This window comes from Motacilla alba, chromosome 1 (assembly GCF_015832195.1).
Source record: "Motacilla alba alba isolate MOTALB_02 chromosome 1, Motacilla_alba_V1.0_pri, whole genome shotgun sequence".
NCBI lineage: Eukaryota > Metazoa > Chordata > Aves > Passeriformes > Motacillidae > Motacilla > Motacilla alba.
The window spans coordinates 4,233,930-4,258,561 of record NC_052016.1 but is presented as its reverse complement, the minus strand read 5'-3'; the positions used below and the strand labels follow the sequence as shown (position 1 = coordinate 4,258,561).

The 24,632-nt window shown below is 49.3% G+C and overlaps 1 protein-coding gene and 1 long non-coding RNA gene across 4 annotated transcripts in view; one reads left to right on the top strand and one right to left on the bottom strand.

Annotated features, from left to right (window-relative positions):
- Positions 1 to 357: 357 nt before the first annotated feature.
- LOC119696073 lies at positions 358 to 6,537 on the bottom strand. Of its 3 annotated transcripts, none has more exons than XR_005255494.1 (3): positions 5,115 to 6,537; positions 3,223 to 3,506; positions 358 to 2,893 (listed from the first exon to the last, which is right to left on the bottom strand). It is a non-coding gene; the product is annotated as an uncharacterized LOC119696073 (long non-coding RNA). The 3 variants fall into 3 exon arrangements; XR_005255491.1 differs by having other exon boundaries at positions 3,223 to 3,502; XR_005255488.1 differs by lacking the exon at positions 5,115 to 6,537 and adding an exon at positions 3,597 to 4,087.
- Positions 6,538 to 6,549: 12 nt separating this feature from the next.
- SIM2 (SIM bHLH transcription factor 2) overlaps positions 6,550 to 24,632 on the top strand; it is a 54,608-nt gene continuing 36,525 nt past the window's right edge. The window contains exons 1-3 of the mRNA XM_038125389.1: positions 6,550 to 7,166; positions 14,894 to 14,976; positions 18,579 to 18,668. Of these exons, the coding sequence (XP_037981317.1) occupies positions 6,992 to 7,166; positions 14,894 to 14,976; positions 18,579 to 18,668 (348 nt within the window). The 5' untranslated portion in view covers positions 6,550 to 6,991. The remainder of the gene's footprint in view (positions 7,167 to 14,893; positions 14,977 to 18,578; positions 18,669 to 24,632) is intronic.

Below are 24,632 nucleotides of genomic sequence, written 5' to 3'. Positions count from 1 at the left end.
TTCCTTTCCTTTCCTTTCCTTTCCTTTCCTTTCCTTTCCTTTCCTTTCCTTTCCTTTCCTTTCCTTTCCTTTCCTTTCCTTTCCTTTCCTTTCCTTTCCTTTCCTTTCCTTTCCTTTCCTTTCCCCTTTCCCCTTTCCCCTTTCCCCTTTCCCCTTTCCCCTTTCCCCTTTCCCCTTTCCCCTTTCCCCTTTCCCCTTTCCCCTTTCCCCTTTCCCCTTTCCCCTTTCCCCTTTCCCCTTTCCCCTTTCCCCTTTCCCCTTTCCCCTTTCCCCTTTCCCCTTTCCCCTTTCCCCTTTCCCCTTTCCCCTTTCCCCTTTCCCCTTTCCCCTTCCCTGTATTCCCAGTGTTTCTCCTGCCTTGTTGAGGCTGCACTCTGGGAATTCCACGCTGGTGTCAGCTCCTGCCTTGGAGATTTGGCTGATCCAGGTCCATTTGCAGGGCTGAGGTCTTGAGCTCCCAAAAATGACCTTGACCAGAATTTCTGCTTTCTCTCTCCATCCCCTCCCTGCCCCTCGTGCTCCAGTCCCTTGTGAAGAGCTCATTCTTTACTTTGCTCTGTCTGCCCATGGTAAAAAACCTATTTAGGAATCAAAGGTGCAGTTGTTAATGACAGCACATTCATTTGCTTATGACTGTGCTCAGAACAGAGTAAAACATCACATAATTAGGCATAAATACCATTATGCATAAATAACATTTTCCATCCATCATTTCTAAATCATGACTAAAGTGTTTATAAACTTTACCGTCAAGTTTTACCAAAGTCCTCCTGACAGTCATTATATAATGTATTGAATGCCAAGCAGCATAAAATACCACCACCAAAAAAAAAAAAGAGAAATGTTTTTGAATCAGAATTCCTCTATTCCTCACAGATCCATTATTCATCTCCACTAGATTAGTCACACTGCTCATATAAGCCAAGGACCACTGAGAAAACAAATCTCTGAGCAGAACTTTGAAAAAGTAAATAAAAATACTCACATTGACTTTTTAGAACGTTCAAAGGATTTTAGACAGATAGAGTAAAAATGATCCAGTGTGTGCTTTTCCCACTAGGTTTTTTCCAGTTTCTCCAGCCAAGAAGCTTCCTCTCCCTGATTGATACACTCCCTCTCCTATTCCCAGCTTTTGCCTTTTAAACTATCTCCCATACTTAAAAGAAATATGGTTTGCAGCTTGTATTAGCAGCAGCAAATGTTTGGTCACGAAACTTTGGGTGTCATAATTAATACCAATTATCAGAGCCCTATGAAAATACTTTTGGAAAATTCATCGAATTCCAGCTCCGGCTGTGGAGGGGAAAAAAAAATTAAGTTGACCTTAACAAAACAACTTTATTCTCCTTAGAAAACTGAAATTGAGAACCTGACCCGAACATGAGCACTGAGAGTTTTTAACTGGGGCATATTTTTTGCAAATATCATCCATTTGGATCAGTCCATCAAGTCTGACAGCTCCTGCAGAGCTGCACGCCTGTGTTATCACTGCGCAGCACACACAGCATGCACCCCCTTCTGCAGCATGGACAGCAAATAAAACCCCCACATTTACAAGTTTGAAGGGTAAAAAAAAAAGACCCCACAACCCTTATTTCATTTTTAAACAGCCGTATTTTTTCTGGATAGGAGCTTTTGACAAACCCCCCCCAAATGCTGTCTGAGCAACAAGAAAGAGCCTTGAGATTTTCTTCCCTCCACCCTGATTAGAAATGGGATCCATGCCCCAGCTGGATATTTCCAGTTCATGCCCAGTAGAAATAATTTTCTGTCCTATTGCCAAACGTGTCCCATGTGGCCAGCAAAGGATGGACAATAGCAGCAATACAGCTTCCAGAAAGGAACTGAAAACGATCCCCTGCAACCGGAGGCCTCGATTCTGCATAGTTTCATCATTCCAGCACCAAGACTCTGCTTCCCTTTTTCCCCCTTTCAAGTATTCAGTTCGAATCCACCCTATTGCCAATGTTTATGGCTCCCACCTCGCCTGAAGGGACATGTCCGAGTGGCACCCTAGAAGGTTGATCCCAAAATCTTCCACTTCACCAGTAATCCTCAGGCACACCAGTAACCCCGCTGAATACCAATATAGGATGGCGGTGCCGGGGCAAGTTAAACAAATCCTGAGGAATCTGTTTTATTAGCATTTATAGGATTTGCGTGTGTGAGCGGCTGTGTGTGTACAGCCACACTTGGGAGCGGTAGTTACAGGGGGAAAAAAAATCCGGGGGATTCCTCCGGGGACGATCAGCCCTGCTGCTCCTCGAGCTGGGAGCGGTGCTGATGGTGCAGACTGGAAATGTTCAAATATCTGACGGTGTTTTCTTTCCTGTGCGACTTGGTGGGATTTCTCACAGTTAATACTTCAGCTAAGCACATCAGACTAAAGTTAAGCCCCGCTCTGTGCTCGGCTCCGCAGCCCCAATTTCCTCCCCAGCCTCCACCGAGAGGAAAAAGAAAAAAAAAAAAGGAAAACTCCACCAACACCAAAATCGCGGCGCTGCCAAGTTTTTTGGGGCAAGAGTGGCACTTTCAAGGACATTTCCAGGGGATGGCAACCCCCGTCCTGCTGCCTGTGCCTGGAAACCTCGGCTGGAGCGGCCCTGGGAATTCCTTTGATCCCCGGAGGGGCAGGGATGGGAAGGGAGCGGTGCCGCCCCCACGCCCGAAAGATGCAAAATTGCCCCCCCCAAAAAAAAGGTGTTGGACCCCCTCCCTTGGAGCTCGGGCTTGTCCCCATGGCCACCAAGACACGGGGCACCCACCCGCGCAAGGGAACTGCCAAAAGAGTTTGTTTCGAGGGGTGGATGGGGGAAAAGAGTTTGGTTTGGGTTGGATGGAGTTGTTCTCACCTCTCGTTTTCCTCTCTGTTTTCCGTCTCCAGTTGAAAACCCTGGCGAGGAAAAAAAAAAAAAAAAAAAAAAGGAAAACGTTGGAAATGTTCCTCTGTTACACAGCTCACCTGGAGAAGAAACAACTCTACAACTCTTTCCCTTTTGGAGGGTTTTCCCCTCCAAGCAAAGGGAAAATGTTGTTAAATAATAGTGGGGTTTGTGCGCGCCCGGTGTAGGATTCCACGACAAGGTATCCGTGAAAACATGATCTGAATATTTAAGTAATAAATTGTTTTATTTATTCTCCTGATTTTTTTTTTTCGTCCCGACAAGGAGTTTTTTTAGGAAAAGGGTGGCAGGGAAGTCCCTGCAGCCACCTCGGACTCACCGAGCTGCACACAGCGAATCCACCTCGATAGATTTGGGCCACCCTTGCAGCACCGTGATTTTCTCTTTTTCTGCCGGGATTCTGTTGAAAACATTCGCAAATCTGCCCTTTCTCCAAATCACCGCGATTTGTTGGAAGTACAACACGCTCCCCTCGCGCTTTCCTTTGCCACCAGGTCGTTCGTCTCCATATTTTGTTCACAGGACACAGAAATGTCCCACATAAATTCCTTTTTCGGGGTTAGCGATCACGGAGCTCGTTGAATCGGACCCGTTAGAACCTGCCTTGATATACAGCAAAAAAATAAATATACCTATATATAAGTAAAATATTTTCATATATATATATATATATATATATATATAATTTTTTACCTCTGCTCATACATCCAGTTTCGGCGGCGGGCGGAGGTTGCATTGAATTTTGAGAATTTCCCCGAAAGGCTGAAGTTTCTTTTCGACCGCCGGTTTTGGTTTTTCGGTTTTGGGGGGTTTTTGTTGTTGTTGTTGTTGTTGTTTGGTTTTGGGGGTGGGGTTTTTTCCCCTAAATTAATTTTCGTTTGTTTTGCTCGGCAAAAAAAAAAGTCCCAGCCGGAACACGCTTCAGTTAAAATAAAAATAAAATACAGCGGTGGGTTAAATCTGGCATCTCCAACGTGCCCAGCAGAGGTGTCCCCATAGAGAGGGGCACGGGGCTGCTGTTTTACCCTATTTTGCGGGTAAAAAGGGCCGCGCTGGAGGGAGAAACGGGGCGCATCGCCCATTTCGGCTTTCTCTCAGCTCTCCTTGACCTGAAGCCTAAATCCAGCCGAAATCCCACCCGTTCCTTGCAGAAGCCGCTGTCCCCGGGCGCGCCAGCCGAGGGCCGGTACCTGAGCCAGGAGGGGATGGATTTGGGGCCGTTTGGGGCAGTCCTGGCCCCACATCCCGCAGTGTCCCCACTCGCCACCCCGCGGGCTGCGGTGGCCCGGGCAGGTTGAAGAGCGCGGCCTCTCCCTCGGCGCGGCCGGGCCGGGCTCTCGCTGCTCTAATTAATGGGATAATTACAGAGGAACGGGCGAGCTCCAGCAAACACGCTGGCCCGCCGGCCAGGCCTCCCGCGGGGATGAATGTGAAGGACCGGGGCATTGTGCCTCCCATCCCCCTCGGGATGTGGAGCCGCGTCCCGCCGGGCTCTGCTGGTCCCTCCTTGTCCCTCCTCTCCTCTCCTCTCCTCTCCTCTCCTCTCCTCTCCTCTCCTCTCCTCTCCTCTCCTCTCCTCTCCTCTCCTCTCCTCTCCTCTCCTCTCCTCTCCTCTCCTCTCCTCTCCTCTCCTCTCCTCTCCTCTCCTCTCCTCTCCTCTCCTCTCCTCTCCTCTCCTCTCCTCTCCTCTCCTCTCCTCTCCTCTCCTCTTTAATCCCCACGCGTGTCCGGGGTGGCTCAGGGGACTGGGGATGTGTCCCCGTGCGGGTGGGACAGGGACGTACGCCTGGCTTTGGGTCCCTTCGGGTTAAACCCGGCCGGGCACGGCTCAGTCCTGCCCCGGCCGGGCTCAATTCCTTCATTCGGGACATGACGAGGGACGCAGGCATGGCTTTTGTGACAAGCTCTGCAGAGGTGGCCCGAGATCTGCGGTCACAGCCCCACGAGGGACGGGGCCCGGGGGTCCCGGCATCTTCTTCATTTGCTTCATCTTCCCCCGAGCGCTGCTCCGGCAGCTCCGGGGTTAAGCCCCGGTCAGCGGAGCCCGGCAGGGGCTGAGGAGCAGCGGCTGCCGGCGGGGCGGCTCCGCCGGAGCTCGGCCCCTCCTCAGCGTGTCCGAGGGGAACGTGTGAATATATTTGTGTATAAATGTGTAAAATGGGTATTACAGACGGTGTGAACGAGTGCTGTGTCCATCCGAGCCGCGCGTACCTGTGTGCGTGTCCAGGTACGCTTCACCCAGATCCAGAACAACGCGGGAAGCTCTCGGGTCATTTCCCGGGGCTGGGGAAGGGCACCACGCGTGTCACGGCCCCGAACCCCCCGTGGCCCCTCCTGCGGGCGGCTGAGCCCCGGCTGGGGCGACAAGGCCCCCTCGGGGTCAGCGAGAAGGGCAGCGAGGGGCAGGGGGCTCGGCCGGGAGCGGGTTGGGGTTGCCCCAGCCGGCGGCCCCCGCCCCCGGCTCCCCCCGGGCCGGCCTCCCGTCCCCTCGCAAGTGCTAATTGCGGCTCTGCGCTGGCTCCTCTGGATTTGGGTCCCTCGGAGGGCGCTGCGAGGGAGGACACGTCACGGATACATTATCCCCTCCCCTCTTGAGGCTCTCCTGGCTTTCTGCAGCCTTTGCTAAAGAATTAACCGAGAGGTCCACTTCAGAGCTCCTTCTGCCCCTGGGAAAAAAAAAATTAAATAAATAAAAAAGGCGAGGAAAGAAAAGGAAAAAAAAAAAAAAAAAAGCGGAGATATCAGTGCTTTCAGACGAGGAGCGTGGCGGCTGTGATTTCCGAGAGGAGGGGAATTTTACCTTCGATCCTTGCCGAACTGCGGGAGGTGAATGTAGCAAACCCTCCCCTTGCCTTTGAAAGGCATGTCTCTGCCAAAGAGCTACCGCTTCGCTCTCGAAATACGTGACAAATAAAAAAGAAACAAAAAAAAAATTAGAGAGAGGAAAGACTCCTATCTTTCAAATTCTTTTTCTTTAAAAGGGGAGGAAAAAAAAACCAACAAAAAAACAACCAAACCAATAAATAAAAGCAACAAAATCAATGCCGCGCCTTTGCCAGCGCTCGGACTTGTTTGGAAAGAGACAACGCTGAAGTGGCACTGGTCCCGAGGAAAACGGATCCTTTAATTTGACTCCGCATGAGAAGCACATTTGGAGCCGGGCGCAGCGGCCGCAGCGGCAGGAGCAGCCCCGCAGCCCCCGCAGCCCCCGCGGGGCTCGGCGGCCCCGCAGCCCCGGCGCTGCCGGAGCCCCTCGGGCACGGGCGGAGCAGCAGCGCCCTTCGGCCGCAGGAGCCCGCCCGGAGGGGAGAGGCGGAGGGGAAGGAGAGCCGCTGAACCCGGAGCACTCCAGCCATCAGCTGCCGCCGCATTCACCGGCTTTGACTTTGGTTCAGCGGGGAGCTCGCCGTGTCCTCGGCATCTCCGGGACCAGCTCATTTTGCACTTCGATCAACGAGCAGCGCCGTCGTTCGCTTGCCTTTTTTTTTTCTTCTTCTCTTGAGAGACAAAATGTCCAAAAATGGTTCAGCCTGCTTAGCCCAATGATTTCTTGCACGGACGCTCTATTTTCTTCTTTCTTTCTTTTTTTTTTTAATTATTATTTTTGGATGGGGCAGGATTGAGTAGAAGAAATCGTTCGAATCGTTCGGTGAAGGGAACCCAGCGGTTTGCTCCCCATTAAGGAGAAGATCAAGATCCGATTCCCAGCTGCACGCAGAGGACGGGGGTTGCCGTGGGTCTCTCCGTCTGGCTTTCGGAGCCCTCGCTGCTGCAGGGTCAGAGCAGAACTGCCTTCTCCGAGCTGCTTTCCTGTCCTGTTTGTAGCTCAGAGATCGCCTCCCCCCTCCTCGCACCATTTCTGTTTTGTTTGGTTGGTTTAGCTTTATTTTTCTCTCCCCTTTTTGTCTTTTCCCCCCCCCCCCTTCGTTTATTATTATTATTATTATTATTATTATAATTATTTGATTTGGGTAAATTGCCTTCCTGAAACGAAAATATTAACTCTGCGGTCGAAATCCATGCCCCCCTGCCATTCGGAAGAACCGGGTCTAATATGCCAGTGACATCTCCGCCTTGCAGCAGTCGCGATGAAGGAAAAATCCAAGAATGCGGCAAAGACTAGACGGGAAAAAGAAAATGGAGAATTCTACGAACTGGCCAAACTCCTGCCCCTGCCCTCGGCCATCACCTCGCAGCTGGACAAGGCGTCCATCATCCGCCTCACCACCAGCTACCTGAAAATGCGAGCCGTCTTCCCCGAAGGTAAAAGCGGCCCCGGGGCTCCGGGAGCCCGCACGGGAGGGACGGGGAGAGAGCGGGCAGGGGGTGCTGGGGTGGGCACGACCCCATCAGCGCCCTGGCAGGAGGGAGGGGATGCCAGCAGGGGTCTCAGAACGGGGTCAGCGAGCGAGGGGAGATTGAGGGAAAAGCGGGCTGGGAATGAGCCCGTGTGCCCCGAGCCTGGCCGCGGTGGGAGGCAGAGCCGGCCGCTTCATCCCCCCTTTCTCCCCCTCCTCCTCGGCTGCCGCTTCAGCTCCGCTGGCTCGGGGGGACCGTCCCGATGAGAGCGGGCTCGGTTCGTGCGTGCAGCCCCGGAGGATCCTGCCCGGCTCCCGGGGATGGCCCCTGGGCACGGCGCTTCCCGTCCGGGCACGGCCTCGGGGGGGAAAAAAAAACCAACAAAACCGTGTGGTTGTTATTATTATTTTGTTTTGGTTGGAGTTCTCCGGAGCCAGGGCGGTAGGCTGGGAATGAAGGCGCGGCCGCTCCGCAGCGAGGCCCTGCGGCTTCTCCCGGGGAGAGAGGGGAGAGAGGGGAAGGAGGGAGCGAGCCCAGCCCGGCCCGGACCCCGCTGCTCCCCGGCCGGGGCTGTGGCTGCCGTGGCTCTTCTCGGGGCCACCCAGCAGCGAGCCCCGGCACCGATCCCGCGGGGTTTGGGGAAAATCATCCCCTCGGGAGGCTCCTGCCTTCCCCCCGAGCGCCCTTGGGGCGGCCCGGGGCGAGGGGAGGCTGCGGGCCGGGGCCGCGGGGAGCCGCCGGCCGCCCGTGCTGTCGGTGCGGCCTCGGAGCTGATGCGAGCGGCGGGATGAAGCGCTGGGCAGTGCCTGCGGGTGGCTAAATAAAGCCCAGCAGCCCCGCTTTGTCATTTGTTTGTGCCTCTCCGGGCTGGGAGCAGGGTGAAGGAATTAGCAAATTCCGCAGGGGAAGAAGGTCTGCTCTCCGGCGCGGTTTCTAAGGAGCTTTATTAAAAGGGTAAAAAGAAAAACACAACCAAAAATAAAATAGGGGGAGGGCGGGGGAAAAAAAAAACCCCTCCCAACCCGAGCAAAGCTTACCGTCGTGGCCATTTAATTCAGAAATTTCGGGAGCACGGAGCAGCCGTGCTATTACGGGAAGCCGGGGCTCCTTTAGCCAGCGGAGCAAGGGGAGCGAGGCGCTGCTCCGCCGCATTTTCCAGCCATTATTCCCACCGGGAAATTTCCCCCATGAGAAATAGAGCGTCGTAATTTCGAGGGGGGAGGTGGTGGGGGGGGGGGGGGGTCACTCGCCGGCCGTGCCTGGCGAACATGCCCCCGACCGCCTTTGATTTAGGAGGGAGGAAAAGCGGCACGTTTCGAGATGCTGCTGGATGCGTCCCGGGCTTTTCCAGCCCTGCTGATCCTCAAGAGCAACGAGCCGACCCCGAGAGCAGGTTTATACCCACAGCTCGGGTGTGTTTTATGTGTCTGTCTTCCCTAAACAGGCCGGGCGTGCGCTTCCGCACACTCTGCTTATTAAGGGCAACGTTTAAATGCATACAGCGAATTCCTGATCTTTCATCGTCTTAAGTACGGCTGGAAATACATTTAAAACCAAAGCTTTGCATCCAGGGATGACAGGCCGGGGGAATTACGTCCTCCGGTCCCCGAGCCCTGCGTTTAGTGCCTAGGAGGGTGCAGGGGAAAGGGGGGAGCCGGGCAGAGGCGGCTGCAGAAGGATTATTTTTTTAGGAGGGGTTTCTTCTCCGCCACCCAAACTTCCGTCTCCCTCGGGATTTGCCCATGGAAGGAGGGGAGGGGGGGTCCCCATCCGTCCGTCCTTCTGTCCGTCCTCCCTCCCCCCTCCTCACACTCGGCTACTGGTTTCCAGTTGGCTTTACTGGGAGGGAAAAGAGCCCAGAAAGGAGTCCCAGCTTAAATCCTGGGCCAGGCAGACCCGGGGGAAGAGCCCCATGGCGAGGACTGGACCCGATGGGTCCCGGGCTGTGAAATGAAGGTGGGCACGGAGCAGCACCCCGGGCTGCCCCAGCCGTCACCCTCTGAGGCTTAAAGGGGTGGCAGGGTGGGGGGGACAGGTCTGAGACGCCACCAGACGCGTGCTAGGCCCGGACTAAGTGCGGCCAGCACGGGCAGAATCGCTGTTCAGCTGCAGACCTGGCTTCCAGCTCCGTCTAGACTGGAGGGAAAGAGAGGGAAAGAGAGGGAAAGAAAGAGAGAGTGTTGTGTGTTTAAACCCCTCGGTGGAGGGCTCACCCCCCGATTTCCACACGTAGTTTAGGAAAAGTTTGAGACCCTCAGCGAGGAGACTGATCCCGACAGGGCTTGGGACAGGTCTGCTGCTCAGCCCGGCCCGGCTTTTCCCGAAGATGGACCGAACCCGCTCAGACTCCCAGCAGCGAGAGCGAAAGTGGATTTTTACCCCGGCTCCTTTCGCCCCTGCAAGGGACAAGTTCGGGCTCCGAAATCCCAAATTGTGCCCTGCGGTACCGCTGCGACCTTGAAATTCGGGAGTTAAAGTCAGGACACAGCAGCCTCCAGCCTTCCGCTCTCTAACACCGGCTTCTCTCGTTTTTTCGGGGTTTGTTGTTGTTGTTGTTGTTATTGCCACGGCTTTGTTGCTGTAGAACAAAAATACACCACGAGTCGTCTTCTGCCTCCGCTGTCAGTATTTTTTTTTAAATATTTTTAGTTTTTGTTTTGAAAAGGAGCTAATGAAAGAAAGAGAGGCGAGAATGAATCGCGTTTAAAAACTGCGATTCTCTGCCCCCCGGTTATGGCAGACTGGTGAAATCGTCACCCTCTCGCTCCCTCATCCTCGACGCAGTGTCCAAAACCCATTATGGAATTGGACATTTATGGTTGTTTAAACCGGATGGGAGCCAGCTAATTAATATGTGACCCTAAATACAATGTGCGCAATACAAAATAATCTGAATAAAGTGACGGAGCGGTAGATCTCAGACCTTCCTTATTCCGAGAGGCAGACAATAGGAATTACTAGGAATATTCACAGTCTTGGGTCCCCATTTAAACCTGGCCACGAATGTATATTTTAAGAAAATCAAGGCGAATCGCAGCCTTTTCATCTGATGGTCACACGCGCTCGGAAAAGGTTCGTTAATGAATTAAACAAATAAATAAAGAGCGAGGCGTAAGTAATCCCTTTTTAGAAAGCCAGCCCCCATTGTACTAACCACTAATAGTGACGTTAAAGGTCTTACTAAAACAAAAGTGCTTTTTTTTTAGGCTTTTCCCGGGGCCATTCCCGGGCGGAGGGAGCCGGTGGCCCCGCGGTGCGGGGACGGGCGGCGGGGTCGGGGCGGGGACGAGCGGCGGGGTCGCTGCGGTCTCTCCCGGCCGGAGGGGGAGGAAGGGCGGGGGTCACTGCCGTGGGTCTGCCCGTGACCTCCCTGCCTGTAGGATGCCCGCTTTGGGGCCTCTGAACACGACCTGCTGCGTTGGGCTCGGCGGGGAGAGCCGGGTTTGTGCGGGTGTCTTGGGGGGCAGATTTGTTAGAGTATTTTTTCCCCACTTATTTTTTTCTTTTTAATTTTTTTTTCTGGGAGTTCACCCTTTTAATTTTTTTAAATTATTTTTATAAAATAAAAGTCTGGATCTTTCCGCTCGTCCTTCCCACCGCCCAGCCCTCGGCCGCCTTCCCGACGCTGAGCCCGCAGGGAGGAGCGGGCGGCCCCGCACGTCCCTGCCCGGCCCTGCTCCTTCCCAGACCGCCCTGACCTGGGGGTTTCCCCCCTCTCAGAGGTTCCCCTGGCCGGGCTCGGGTGTTCCCCGCTGCCTCCGGACCCAGCGGTGCCGTCGGGGCTGAGATGCCCCGGCCCCCGCTGCGGACGGGGCTCGGTGTCAGCGCTGCCCTCGCCCCCTCCTCACGGGGCGACAGCAGAGCCTCGGACCTCAAGGAGGGGCACAAAGCTCGGGGCTGCCCCTCGGGAATGTCCCCGAGGCTCTCCCGGCCGAGGGAGGCACAACAGCGCTGGGGAAAACCCCAAAAAGCAGAATTGGCGGCGAGCCCCCGGGGTTTGTCGCTGTTCCTTGTGAAGGCTGCGGGACCTTGCGCTCCGGGGAACAGCCCAGCAGACACAAAGGAAATAGTCCAAGTTACAGGGCAACCCGATACTGAACGTAATACATGGCTGAGTAATTCTTTTAGCAGAATCCCGGGCTGAAAAGCTACCGGGCTTTCAAATGTGTGTGCGGACGAACTTCTGTACGCCGAGAGCAAAGGTGGGAGTTGTTCCCAAATATTTCTAGATCTTATTACAGTTCCACTCACCCCGCTGGCTCCCTGGAAACCGGGAAATGTGCAAACGGTACAAAGTGAGTGCTGAGGTACTTTGAAAAACGGCCAGAGATGTCAAAAGAGGCGGAGGGGGATTTTGTCCGCGTTTGCCACAGGGAGCGGGACGCGTTCGTACGAAAACCCCCAGTTTTAAAACGGCAAAAGCAGCAGAAATTTTGGGGTGTTTGTTTAAAACCCCCTCTGACTCCGGGCTGGAGCTGTCGGAGCCGGAGCTGCCTCCCGGTGCCCGGAGGGGTCCGGCGGGCACAGCCGCGCTTGGGGCCGGCGGTTCGCCCTGCCAGGCACCCCGGTCCGGCCCCGGGGGGGACAGACACCGGTCCAACCACCAGGAAAAGCAGGAGAGAGTCTCATCTCGCCCATTCTGCTGCGGCAGGGTGCCAGAAAAGCGGAGGTTGAGCCTGGGACCGGTGAGTCCCCGTCCCGCAGGGGCCCTGGGCCGTGCGGGCTCTGCCGCTGAGCCCAGCCCCGGCTCTCCGGGCTTCCCGCTGCCGGAATGCCCCCAGGTCGCTGGATCTGGGTGATCCCTGAGCCTCTGGCACGGGAAAGGAGCCGCGCTGGGGCCGGGACACCGCCACGGGTGTTCCCAGCGCTTGCGGGGAGGATGCTCCAGCTGCCCGCTGGCAGGGAATTCTCTCTCGGGGCCGGGTAATTCCTGCTGCGAGGGGACATCTGGAAATGTCCCCTTCCAAACCACCCCGTGTGGGACACCTGCAGCATCCCCAGACAGGGATCGCCTCCCATCCCAGCCAAGTCCCGTCCCGCAGGAGCGGCGCAGGAAGGCTCGCTGTGGATCCGCAGGGATTTTGGCCTCGCTCCAGGCCAGGGAGCGAATTCGGGCTGTAATTTGTGTTACTTCCCGGCCGGGCAGGAGCAGCCAGGCCCAGCCTATGGCATCCATACATTTACAGGAAGGCGCTTTTGCAAATCTCTCGGAGGAGAAGTTAATGGGCGTTAGTCCTTCATTCGAATGTAAGGTTTTATTCGTTTCGTTTTCACCTTTAAAGCGATCTGCTGGCGGATTAAATGATAAAATCGCCGGCTTTAAAATAAGCTCAGACGAATGCCAGGCTGATCCACCGAACGTGTTTACGTTTGATGCGCGTTCGCGATTGCGACTCCAATTTAAAATTCCAAAGGGAGCAAATCCGAGCAAGTGACATCTCTTATTCCGAGCTAGGAAAAAAAAACCCTCAAAACTCGCGCAGATTTTGGGATGCTGAGAAAGGACGGGACGGGGCGAATTGTCTCGCACGGGTGGGGCAGAGACGCGGCTGGTTCCTGAAGAGTTCCGCGAGAGCTCAAGGAATAAATCTGCTCCGTCTTTGGGAATGGAAGAGCTCAGGGCGGTTTTTACACCGCTGTGTGCGACTCTCTCTGCCGGTTTGCAGTCTCATCTTCCGAACCCGGTAATTAGTAAATCGAAATAAGGGCAAACCCCGCGGCACAGGGACAGATCCTGGAGTTAGCGTTTGTTGCAGTCCAGGGAAAGAAACTGCGGGATGACTCCGCCATTCCCAAACTTTTTCTCCCGAGAAACAAAAAAGCCTTTCAGCAAAAAGCACATTTTTGCCGTGTCTCTGGAAGTTTAGGAGCCTTTTCCAAACGGAGAATTAGGAAAAGGCGGAGAAAAGCGCGAATTTTCGTTTGGCTCTCCCGAATAAATTCCCCAGAGCTTCTTTCAGAGCAGGGAAGGTGTGCTTCCCTTCCCCACGGGAAAACGCGGGCAATTCCCGGAATCTGGAGAGTCGGACACGGCGTGGGGATGCAGACCCCTCTTTTTGGGTGCTGCTGCTGCCTCGGGACGGCGAAAAGGAGGGGTCAGGGCCGGCCCAGGTCCCCGGTGTCCCCTGCCTGGCATGGGAAGCTCCTCAGAGCTTTCCCGGAGGGAGCGGGACACGGAGCCAAGCACCGGGAAGAGAATCAAAACTCGGGGGGAGGCACCGCGTCCTCCCCGCTGGAGATCCTGCCCATCCCAAGGGATGCCCCAAGAGTGGAGAGAAATCCCCCCGTCATTCCCAGACCGGGTTTAAGTGGCCAGATCTCAAACGGATCCGAAATCACGGAGCTGGAGCTCAGGACAGGAATTTCTGCCAGTTTTCCCTCCCGTTCCGGAGGCACAACCGAGAGAAAGGAGATTTCTTTGGAAGCGGCCAGAGGGCACCGGGGGAAAACGCGGGACTCGGTTTCATAGCGGGGCACCCGCGAAACGGGCCGGGATTCCAGGCTGGCAGCACCGAATTCCTGCCTTTCACCCAGGGCCACCGGCCAAAAAGACCCTTTTTGGGTTTTGAGGCCTCCCGAAGCCGAGGGTTGTTGTTTTTCTCCAAAAACGAGGCGCCAATGGATGCGGTCGCGTCCTTCCCTTCCCTTCCCCTCCGTCCCTTGGGGGCAGTGACCCCTGTGCCACCGTGTGCCACAGCAGTGCCCAGCTCTCGGCCGGGCACGGTGGCGGCCTCGGCTCCCCCGGGAGCTGCTGAAAGGCTCCTTTTTACCCTGGAAGGGAAAACCAACCAACCAACAACCAACGCAACCGGCGCACAAACCCCAGCCCCGCCGCCCCTCCTCACCCCAAGGCCGCTCCAGCAGGAACCTTCCACTGCCCCGGGGCGGGATTGGGATGTGGGCTCGGGTTTGGGCTCCGGCTGTGGGATCGAGTTTGGGGTCGGGGTTTGGGCTCCGGCTGTGGGATCGAGTTTGGGCTAGGGTTTAGGCTCAGGCTGTGCGGTTGGGTTTGGGCTCGGGTTTAGGCTCGGGCTGTGGGCTCGGGTTTAGGCTCGGGCTGTGGGCTCGGGTTTGGGCTCTGGCTGTGGGATCGAGTTTGGGGTCGGGGTTTAGGCTCGGGCTGTGGGCTCGGGTTTGGGTCGGGCTGTGGGCTCGGGTGTGGGGTCGGATTTGAGCTCGGGCTGTGGGATCGAGTTTGGGGTCGGGGTTTGGGCTCGGGCTGTGGACTCGGATTTGAGCTCGGGCTGTGGGATCGAGTTTGGGGTCGGGTTTGAGCTCGGGCTGTGGGGTCAGGGCTCGATGGGGCCGGGGGTCGAAGCTCTGTCGGCCCGGTCCGTGCGCAGGTGGAATCGGGGCAGTTTATCTCCAGTCGAGCTCCTGCCCTCTTTAACCTCCTCATCCTCCTCCTCCTCCTTGGCTACCTCCGGATGGCCGCTCACAGGGACAGGGACAGGGACAGGGACAGGGCGGGCGGTGGAAGCGGCTGCGTCCCTGGAGGGGCTCTCCGGGGAATTCGGGGAAAGCGCATCCGCGGGGATGCTCCGCTCCAGAAAAAGAACAATTTCCCCCCCAAAGCCTGTGTGGATGGAGGGACTCAGCCTTTGGCACCGCGGGAGGAGGGGGAGCACGGGCAGGGGGGACAGCTCGGGCTCCGCTGCCTGCTCTGACCAAATCCTTGGGGTTTTTTGTAGGTCTGGGCGACGCCTGGGGACAGCCGAGCAGGATCGGCCCTTTGGATAACGTGGCCATGGAGCTGGGATCCCATTTGCTTCAGGTAGTGCACATGGAAAAGCCGGGCTTGAGGGGCTGCCTCTCCTCCTCCTCCTCCTTTTCCTCCTCCTCCTCCTCCTTTTCCTCCTCCTTTTCCTCCTCCTCCTCCTCCACTCGCACCACGACAGGAGCCTGGCTGAAGCCTTCATCTCATCGAGCTGGGAGAGCAGAAAACCAGAGGCACCAACCGCTTATATTCCAATTATTTCAATTTTTTTTTTTTTTTTGCTTTTGATATCGGCCGAAGCAAGAGGCGCTCACCCCCCCTGTGCACGCCCAGCACTCCCAGCCCTAAAAGCTTCCAGCAGCCGCCCCAAAAGTGCCGGGGATGTCCCCAGGGAGCCCCCGGGGGAGGGGACCGCTGTTTCCCGGTGGTGACAACCGGGAGGGGACAACACCTGGATTGGATCTCCCGGGACTGTAGCACATGAAAATCCCGCTGTTCACAATCCTGGTGCTCTGCTCTGGAATTCCTCTGAATTCTGAATTTAGGAAGTCGTAGCCGGGGCGAGGGCGCCAACAGGAGAGATAAAAAAAAAATTAACTCTCTCTCTCTCTCTCTCTCTCTCGCTATATATATATATATATATATATATATATATATATATATATATATATATAATTTATTTATTTATTTATTTAAAATTTATTTATTTACTTTTATATTTTTATTTTTATTTTATTTCTATTTTTATCTTATATATATTTTATATATATTATATTTATATATATTATATTATATTTATTTCTATATAAATATATTTTAGGGTTTTTTTATACATTAATACTACTAGTACTACTACTTTTATTATTTTATTTTATTTTATTTTATGATTTATTTATTTATTTATTTATTAATATGTGAACCGGACGCAGCGCGGGTTTTCTCCCCCGATTTTAAAGAGCCACTGAACCGGAATCATTTAGCGGGCGGGTTTATTGTGGGAGGTGAATCGCTGCTCACAGAGCTGCGGCTGTTTTCACTCTTTCTCTCGGCCGGGGATAAAAACCCGACAGAAAATCTCTGCCCTGGCCGCGGTGCTGCCGCTCCCGCCTTTGGAATGACGAGCGCAGAGCATCCGCCGCTCCCCTGCGGGGAAAAATGAGATTTTCGGGAGGCACTGACAACATCCAGGCAATGGCAGAGCTCAAAATGATCTCCCGGGGGGGCATTTCCAGCCTTGGAGTTTTATTTCAAGTAGCTGCTGCCCTCTCAGCTGTTTCAGAGTCACGAGTCCACCTGGAAATGCTGATCTAGTTGTGTATAATAATCTGTATGCTAATTTAATTTATATATTAAAATACAGACCCAGTTGTAGAAATCACTGGTGTTGCTCCTCCTCCTGGCTGTTCCCTGTTTTGTCTGGCATTAATTGAATTTATAATAAATTAAACGCTGACCACCTGCAACTCTCATTTTACAGTTCAGTTATTTCTGAACGACGAATGGTGAAGGTTTTAATAAACCCACATTTACTGCAAACCTTTTTTTTTCTTTTTTTTTTCTTAGACTGAAATATTCCATGTGAATTTTCACCTTCAATGTGTTTCCCTGTACATGAAAATTTGGGATGTGCTGCGGTAACAGCAGCATTGAGCCAAGTTTATTGATGATACAGGGTAAAACAATTGCAAGACATCAGTGTTTAAAGCAAAATTGTGAATAAAACTACAATAAATTTTTTCCCATTATAATATTGCTACAAAATTTAATTTATGCTTAAGAAAAAAAAAAGGCAAAGAGTAATCTGTTTTCAATTATATTCTGTAGAGTCATTAGTAGGCCAGAGAATAATTTGGAATATTTTCTTATTGGGGTGGCACTAGAGGTGCATGAAGTAGACAGGATTTTATTGCTTCTCTTCCAGTTCAGTGACTTTAAATGCATTAAAACAGGTGGTTGCTTTACTTATGTACTGTAAAAATTATTTTTCTCTTCCAAATATGTTTTCCAGCGATATTCACATGTGGGAATATTCACTGATAGCCACATGCCACCTGTTGATCAAAGCTTTCTGCGCTGGGTAGAGATAACGCAGATTTTTTGCCATCAGCCACTTTTGAAAAAAATGCCTGAAATTGGGCACTGAAAAATCAAGGGCCCCCCAAACTGAGAGGTTTTTGTATCCAAACCATGGCCAGTTTTGGCTGAGCTTTACCACATTATTTATTTTTTCTCCTATAAATAATACCTGACTAAATCGAACTTCAGTTTTTACTCGCACAAGCAATATTTGCCTCCCAGCCAATATCCTGTCAAGCAGAACTCGTAGGATTGGATCTCAAGTTTGAGTTGGTTGAGGTTTGCAGACTGCAAGGATGAAACTTTATCACACTCAAGAAGGGATATTTGTGCTTATTCATTTGGGATGCTGACAGAGGATGAGGTTGGTCAGCTTGATTGGGGTTTTTTTATGTCAGAAAGTCTCTAAATTGAAGGGAGACATCATTTATACACAGCCACCCTTGAATTTCTTTTTTTTTTTTTTTTTTTGGAAGGCAAATTCTCTTTGAGACTCAAAGAGAGATATTTGTGCTTATTCATTTTGGATGCTGACTTTTTCTGCTTTCTTTTTGGAAGTTCCCATTGTTACAGAGCAGAGAGCTCTCTGCTCAGAAACACATTATTGAAAATGCAGCCAAATTTCAACATTGCTCGTGGTGCCATGAAATAAATTGCAGCTAGCAGTGAGCTGGGTTTGCCAATTATGCCATAAAAAAAAGGGCTCAGGTAGGGCCTGACTTCCCCCTGAGCACCACAGAGCTCAGGATTTGGGCTAAGCACCAAAAAAACCCCTGAATAAACAGCAAAATGTTCCCTGAAATTGCAGCAGCATCTGCAGGGAACGAGGTGGATTTCACCGTGACCCTGAGTTTAAGGGAACAAAATCAGATAAAAGGCTGTAAACCCATTAAAAACACTCCTAAACCCCTGTTTCTCTTAGAAAAAGTCATTTTGGGAATAAATAGCCACCATAAATACTTTTTTTTACCTGTTAATTTTAAAAATACGAGCAGGAAACACTCTTAGTTCTGTTTGTTCACTCTGTTATGGTTGTTTCATACCATTTTAATTCATGTTCAAATTCCTTTAAATCTTGCTTTGCTTGAAAATAAACTTCCCTCCACAAGGGCCCTATTTGCTACTCATTTTTCAGCCTGGGCTTCTCTCACCCTGAATTTTTCATCCTGAAGGATTCAGGATTTTCCCTGCTAAAATCCATCCATTTCATCAGAGCCATTAATCCCAAAGCACTGGGCATTCCCATCCATCCGTCCTGGAGCAGAAATTCCCTGTCCTGTATTTTTTGGCTCCCAAAATGTTCCATTTTTTTGCCCAGAAATTGTTCTTTTGGGGGAATTTCAAGCCACCAGATCCTGTAGGTCTTGGTGGTGTCGTTATTATTATTATTATTATTATTATTATTATTATTATTATTATTATTATTATTATTATTACTATTATTATTATTATTATTCCTTAAATTTTGCTGTCTGCTGCTGTTGATGTCAGAAATCATCCTCCAAAATACATTTTTTTTCCCCACTGTAAATGCTTTAAACAGATTTCTTTCTTCTCACCCTGTGCATTTCTCTTCCTTTCAGACTTTGGATGGCTTTGTTTTCGTCGTGGCATCCGATGGCAAAATAATGTACATTTCTGAAACAGCATCTGTGCACCTTGGCCTGTCCCAGGTATGAGCTCTGACACCTAAAGCATAAATAAAATAAAACTGCTAAATACGAATTTGGACCCTCAAACTGGTGCCTTGCTTTTATATAAAGTAATTTTATTTTTTTTTCAGGGCTGTTTGAAGCTTTTTTCTCCTTGAAAAGGGCTTTGGTAAAAGACTCAAATTTCCTTTCCTTGCCACCACATCACCCTGTCATTATATCTGTTCTTGTTCATTGTATTTTACTCCTCATTACCTTTCAGAAGGGGCCATAAATAATATGATATTGCAAATTGCAGATGGAGGCAGGGCCTGAAACCCAAGCGTGGTAAGGCAAGAGGGCTGAAATAAAACTCAGAATTTGACTCTGGGAGCCTTAGATTGTGTCAGATATTGAGGCTGCCCATGAAAGGCAGAGAAATCTGAAGTGGAACAGGGGGTTTATGGTAAATGTGCTGGAGGAGGAGAAAAAAAAAATTAGAAAAAATAAAATAAAATAAAAGAGTAAAAGGGGGGCAGATTTATGAGTGTTCACATGGAATTCAGGGCAGTTTTTCCTGAGTTTTTCCAGCTCAGTGGTCTTTTCAGTAAAGCATTTTATATGGTTGTGATAGAACTCATAAAACTCAGTTTACTACTGTTCTGCACCAGAACTAGGAGGGGGTTTTATGGTTTATTTTTTTCTCTTAGATGGACATTTCTAATTCTTTTTTTTTTTTTTCCTTCTTGGGGTAGGCACAGGGGCAAAGAGCCTGCATTTATTGTAGAAATTGAAATTAAAGTAGAAATGGACTTTCCACGCCTTTGTAACTGAAATTCACTGGTAGCACCTGACCATAAAAAAAAATCCTCATTAATTTCAGCAGGCCCTGGATGAGACTTGCAAGGAACTGAAGTGTTCAGTTGTGCATCAAATATTTATAAATAAATAAATGAATTGAAATAAAGCCTAAAGAACAGAGGAGACGAAGGTGAGAGAGAGGAGAATATTCGGAAAATATCTGGACAAATTATCCTGGGGCTGTTTCCATAAACAGAGAGGGGGGTTTTAATGGTGGGGATTATTTGTGTACCTTAATTTTTTTTGGTAGTAATCAATATTCTTAAATGAAAAAAAAAAAGGTGAAATTCTTTGGATATGTGTTTCAAACGATGATATTAAAATTAGTGGCTATGAGAGCAAATAGAACTCAAGAGGTAGAGAAAACAAGGATATAAACCCATAAAGAACCACTTCTAAACCCCTGTTTCTCTTAGAAAAAGTCATTTTGGGAATAAATAGCCACCATAAATACTTTTTTTTTACCTGTTAATTTTAAAAATACGAGCAGGAAACACTCTTGGTTCTGTTTGTTCACTGTGTAATGGCACAGTTTTGGTTGTTTCATACCATTTAATTCATGTCCAAATTCCTTTAAATCTTGCTTTGCTTGAAAATAAACTTCCCTCCACAAGGGCCCTATTTTCTACTCATTTTTCAGCCTGGGTTTCTCTCACCCTGAATTTTTTCATCCTGAAGGATTCAGGATTCTACCTGCTAAAATCCACCTATTTCATCAGTGCCATTAATCCCAAAGCACTGGGCATTCCCATCCATCCATCCTGGAGCAGAAATTCCCTGTCCTGTATTTTTTGGCTCCCAAAATTTTCCAATTTTTTGCCCAGAAATTGTTCTTTTGGAGGAATATCAAGCCACCAGTTCCTGTAGATCTTGGTGTTGTTATTATTATTATTATTATTATTATTATTATTATTATTATTATTATTATTATTATTATTATTATTTATTTTTATTTTTATTTTTTGATTTTGATTTTTAACCCAGTTATTTGGGACAATTAAAGAGTTACGGGATCAACGGGACACTCAACAGACTTTGGCACATGCAGGAAGAGGACACTGGCAGTGTCACACAAGTTTTAATCCTATTTATCCCTCCTGGTCATCTGCACTGACTGAATTCCATGTGCATGGAAATATCTATAAATCCTTAGTGCAAGAGGTGCTGAGGAAAATCAGGAGGTTTGGCCAAGTTGTTTTTTGAAGGCAGTTTAATCAGCAAAATCCCAAACTCTTCACTTCAGCAGAGGTTTGGGACAACTGAGCTTGAAAGTTGCGGGATTTGAAATTTAGGGGGACTCTCAAAACACAAAAATTCACAGTGCACAGGGCTTTATTTATATTTTTAAATAAATAAAACCTTTAAATTAATTCTTAATTTATTTTAAGTTTATTTATAAAATTTCATCCCGATTTATCACCAATCTGTTCTTGCCCTGCCTCAATGTTCTCTTTTTTGAAGGGATAATTTTGCTTTAAGCAGCACCAGCACTAATTTTGGGCTGCTCCCACCCCTCAAAATACAAATCCATTTACCCTGAGATATTCCTGTCACCTCCCAGGGCCTCCAAAGGAGTTCTTGTTCCCACTCCTCTGGAAATCCTGGCATTTATGCCCCTGCCATCAACCAGAATGGGCTTGGGCAGGAGAAGTAAATTCACCCATAATATAATAAAAAATAAATTCCACATTATATTTCCAACAAGTGCCCTCACAGAGCCAAAGCAAGCTGAGAGCAGAGTGGTGGTGATTGGAAAAAAAAATCCCTTAGAGTGGGCACAGAAAGGCCTTTTTATTAAATAATTTGACAATTAACTAGCCCACACATCAATTTCCAGCTCGAGTGCCATTTGTTTAAAAATATATGGTTCAACTAAATAAAAAAGCCATTTAAAAGATTTTTTGCAGACTGTTTTTGGAGGCCTGCTACAGTGGCCTTTATCTTCTGGTTGAATTTAACTTCAGCAGGAAGAAATTAGAGCTTGAGGAAAAGCCAGGCTGCCTAAACCAGCCATAAATTTAAACCCAGCATTAAGGATTGTTTTGAAGCACGGCTTTGCCTCAGAACCAGAGTTTCTGAAAAATCTACATCTTCATTTGTGGCCCTGCCACTTCATTTGTGGCTTTGGAGTTTGATTTGCTCCCAGCTGGAGCAGGAAAATCGTGAATTTTGCTGTAGGACCCCTCCTCCAGCTCATCCCAGCTGGCCCCAGCCCAGGGATGAACTGCCCTGGACTGCTTGGGACAGCCAATTTCTTGCCTTTTTTTTCCATGGATAACAAACAGCTTCAAATTCCCCAAATATTTTTTTTTTTTCCCCTCAGAGTCCAAAGGCACAAAAAAAGAAAGGAAAATCCTCTTGGGGGACAATGTGGAAAGACAAATTTTAATTTAATTTGAAGGTCTGGAGCTTATTCCAGCAGTTTTCTGCATCCATGAGGGAGCCAGGCTTTTCTTTGACTTCTGATAAATCTTGAAATATTTCACCACAAATATCTGAACTTTTCCAGGAGTTTCTTTTGCTTTTACCCAATGAGTCTATGAGAGGTAAAGCATGTAATTCTTTGCTCTAGAATCCATCCACTTAGTCCTGTGTGTTTATTACGAATCATTCCTTGGCTGGGGGAAAAAAAAATCTGAGTTGCTCATAAACCCCCTGTTAGTAGGAAATGCTGAGATTTGGTATTTACAGCTATGAAAAACTGCATCAAGGAAGCTGCTTTATGAACCTGAGGCACGGGGGTTTGGCTTTATGAATCGAACTGTAGAGTTTCTGTGTTTTTAAGGTTTTCAGGGTTTCGCTGTAGGCTTTGAGAGAGCTGAATGTGCCGAGCAGGGGGGTGAGACTCCAAATTATGGATCCATACTTTGGTTATTTGACTCTGCCTTAGCCCCCATCTCTTTGTTGGTGGTTTTATGTTTGAAAGTCAATTTTGGGGTCAATTGTTGGAATCTGAAATGCAGGGAACTCTCAGAACTTTGGGGATGGAAGCCAAAGCTTAGAATTAAACCCAGGATTTGATCTGAGACCTTGGAAAAGGCTCCCAAACTGAGGTGCTAGAAGCAGGAATGTAAATTTATAGTTTAAAGCAGAGAAAAGTTAAGCCAAGGAAAGGAAAGTTTAGAGTTTTAGAGTTTAAGATATAAAAATAGAAGTAGTTCCAGAGGTAAACAAGGAGTTCAGAATGCAGCACTGTAGGTTTGTATGTCATGGTTGGCTAAGAAAGCTCACACTGCAGCATGGGTCCAGAAGATGAAATATTTAAGGATTGGGTCAAAAACTTAAATATCCTTTGTTTTATTGGTCAACAAATCCTTAAAAAAATCTTGTCACTGAGAGTCTCGTGACCTTCCGAACCATGCAGTGAAGATGTGAGCTGAACTCACCCTTCCTGCCAATGTAGAAGACAAGAAAAATAAAACAATATCACCTAAAAATTCCTCATTCTCTGCAGCTTTCTTTGCCTCATCCTACATAAACAAGGAAATTCAAAATAGGATAAAGAAAAAAAATATTTTCAGTTTGGGTCCATTTATGTGTGTTTTGTATCAAATTTTGTGGAAATTAATCAATAAAAACCTCAAAGCAGCAGCATCTCCTTTAGATTCCCAGAATTAGGGAAGATAAATAAAGGAATTCAGCTCTGTTTTCCCCTTAAATCCATTCCTGCAGCTTTCTGGGGGCTTTTCTCAGGGTTTGGGGGGTGCCAAGCAGAGCTGGCAGAGGGGCTGTGGGGGGCATGAGTCTCTTTTTGGTTTTTTTTGTGCCCCTGTTACCAGTGGAAAAGGCAGGAGCACATCCTGTGCAGGCAAGGTCAGGGTACGACAGGGAATACACAAATATTTAAGGCAGATCTTCACTGTGAGTGTTTGTTCAGAGCAGTGAAAATCCATGGAAATCTGATTTTTTGGGTTCTCTCCGAGGCCATTTGGGTACCTTCATTTTTGTAGCAAAATTTTTGTTGAAAAAAATATGGAGTTCTTTAGATGTTTGTTGGAACCCTGGGTGCTGAGAATTTGAGACTTTCTGTGCTGCCAGGCACTGACTCCCAAGAGAACACTGCATTGACCTGAGGCCCTGGAGAAGCTTCCAAAATGGAATGACAGAACTGGGATTGTGGGTGTGGAGTTTGAATAGAAGTGTGTGATATCACAGGCTGGGAAACTCAGAGTTGAAGGGTTTAGAATACAGTAATGGATATAAAGCAAGATGGAGGTTTTAGGGCACAGGCTGCTCCTTCTTCTTCTCCTCCTTCTTCTTCTACTTCACATTCTTCTTTTCCTCCTTCTCCTTCTCCTTCTCCTTCTCCTTCTCCTTCTCCTTCTCCTTCTCCTTCTCCTCCTCCTCCTTCTTCTCCTCCTCCTCCTTCTTCTTCTCCTCCTTCTTCTCCTCCTTCTTCTCATCCTTCACCTTCTCTTCCTTCATCTTCTCCATGGGTTTGGGTGGTTTTGTGTCATTGGATAAGAAAGTCCCCATTGTGGGCACGGGTGGTTGGTTATTGGGTTAAAAGTAAGAATAATTAAGGTGTCATTTCTTAATTGGACAATTTATCCTTCCAAGGCCTTGTAGAGAGAGAGACAGGGCTCAATTTTTAGTTTGTTGGAGTGAAGTGCTGCAGAACTCATGGTTTGTGAGACTGTAACAGAGATAAGAACTGATAAACATCTGAGTCAGAACAAGAAACACCATCTCATGCATTTAATCCTGACCCTGGCAGAAAAAAAGAAGTTAAGACTCAACCTGTGTTTATAGCAGTGATATTAGAATTAGTGGCTATAAGAGTAAATAGAGCTCAAGAGGTAGAGAAAGCAAGGATATAAACCCATAAAAACCACTTCCAAACCCCTGTTCCCCAAATATCTTCAGAAAAAGTCATTTTGGCCCTGCTGGTGGTGGGAAAACACAAAGGGATTGTGTGAGAGCAGGTGAGAATTTCTGGGAACCTGGAGGAACATCATTTTTATTTGAATATTTGCCTTCCTGAGAGGCATTTCTACAGCTCCGAGTTTTCCTCCCGTTTGTGGCAATTTAACTTTTCTACAGCTGCTCTAATTTATCACTTCATTCCCGGCTCTAACAGGAGCTCCTCTGTCTCTGATGCAACACCAGAAATTCCCACAAAAACCTCTCGAACATCAATCACCG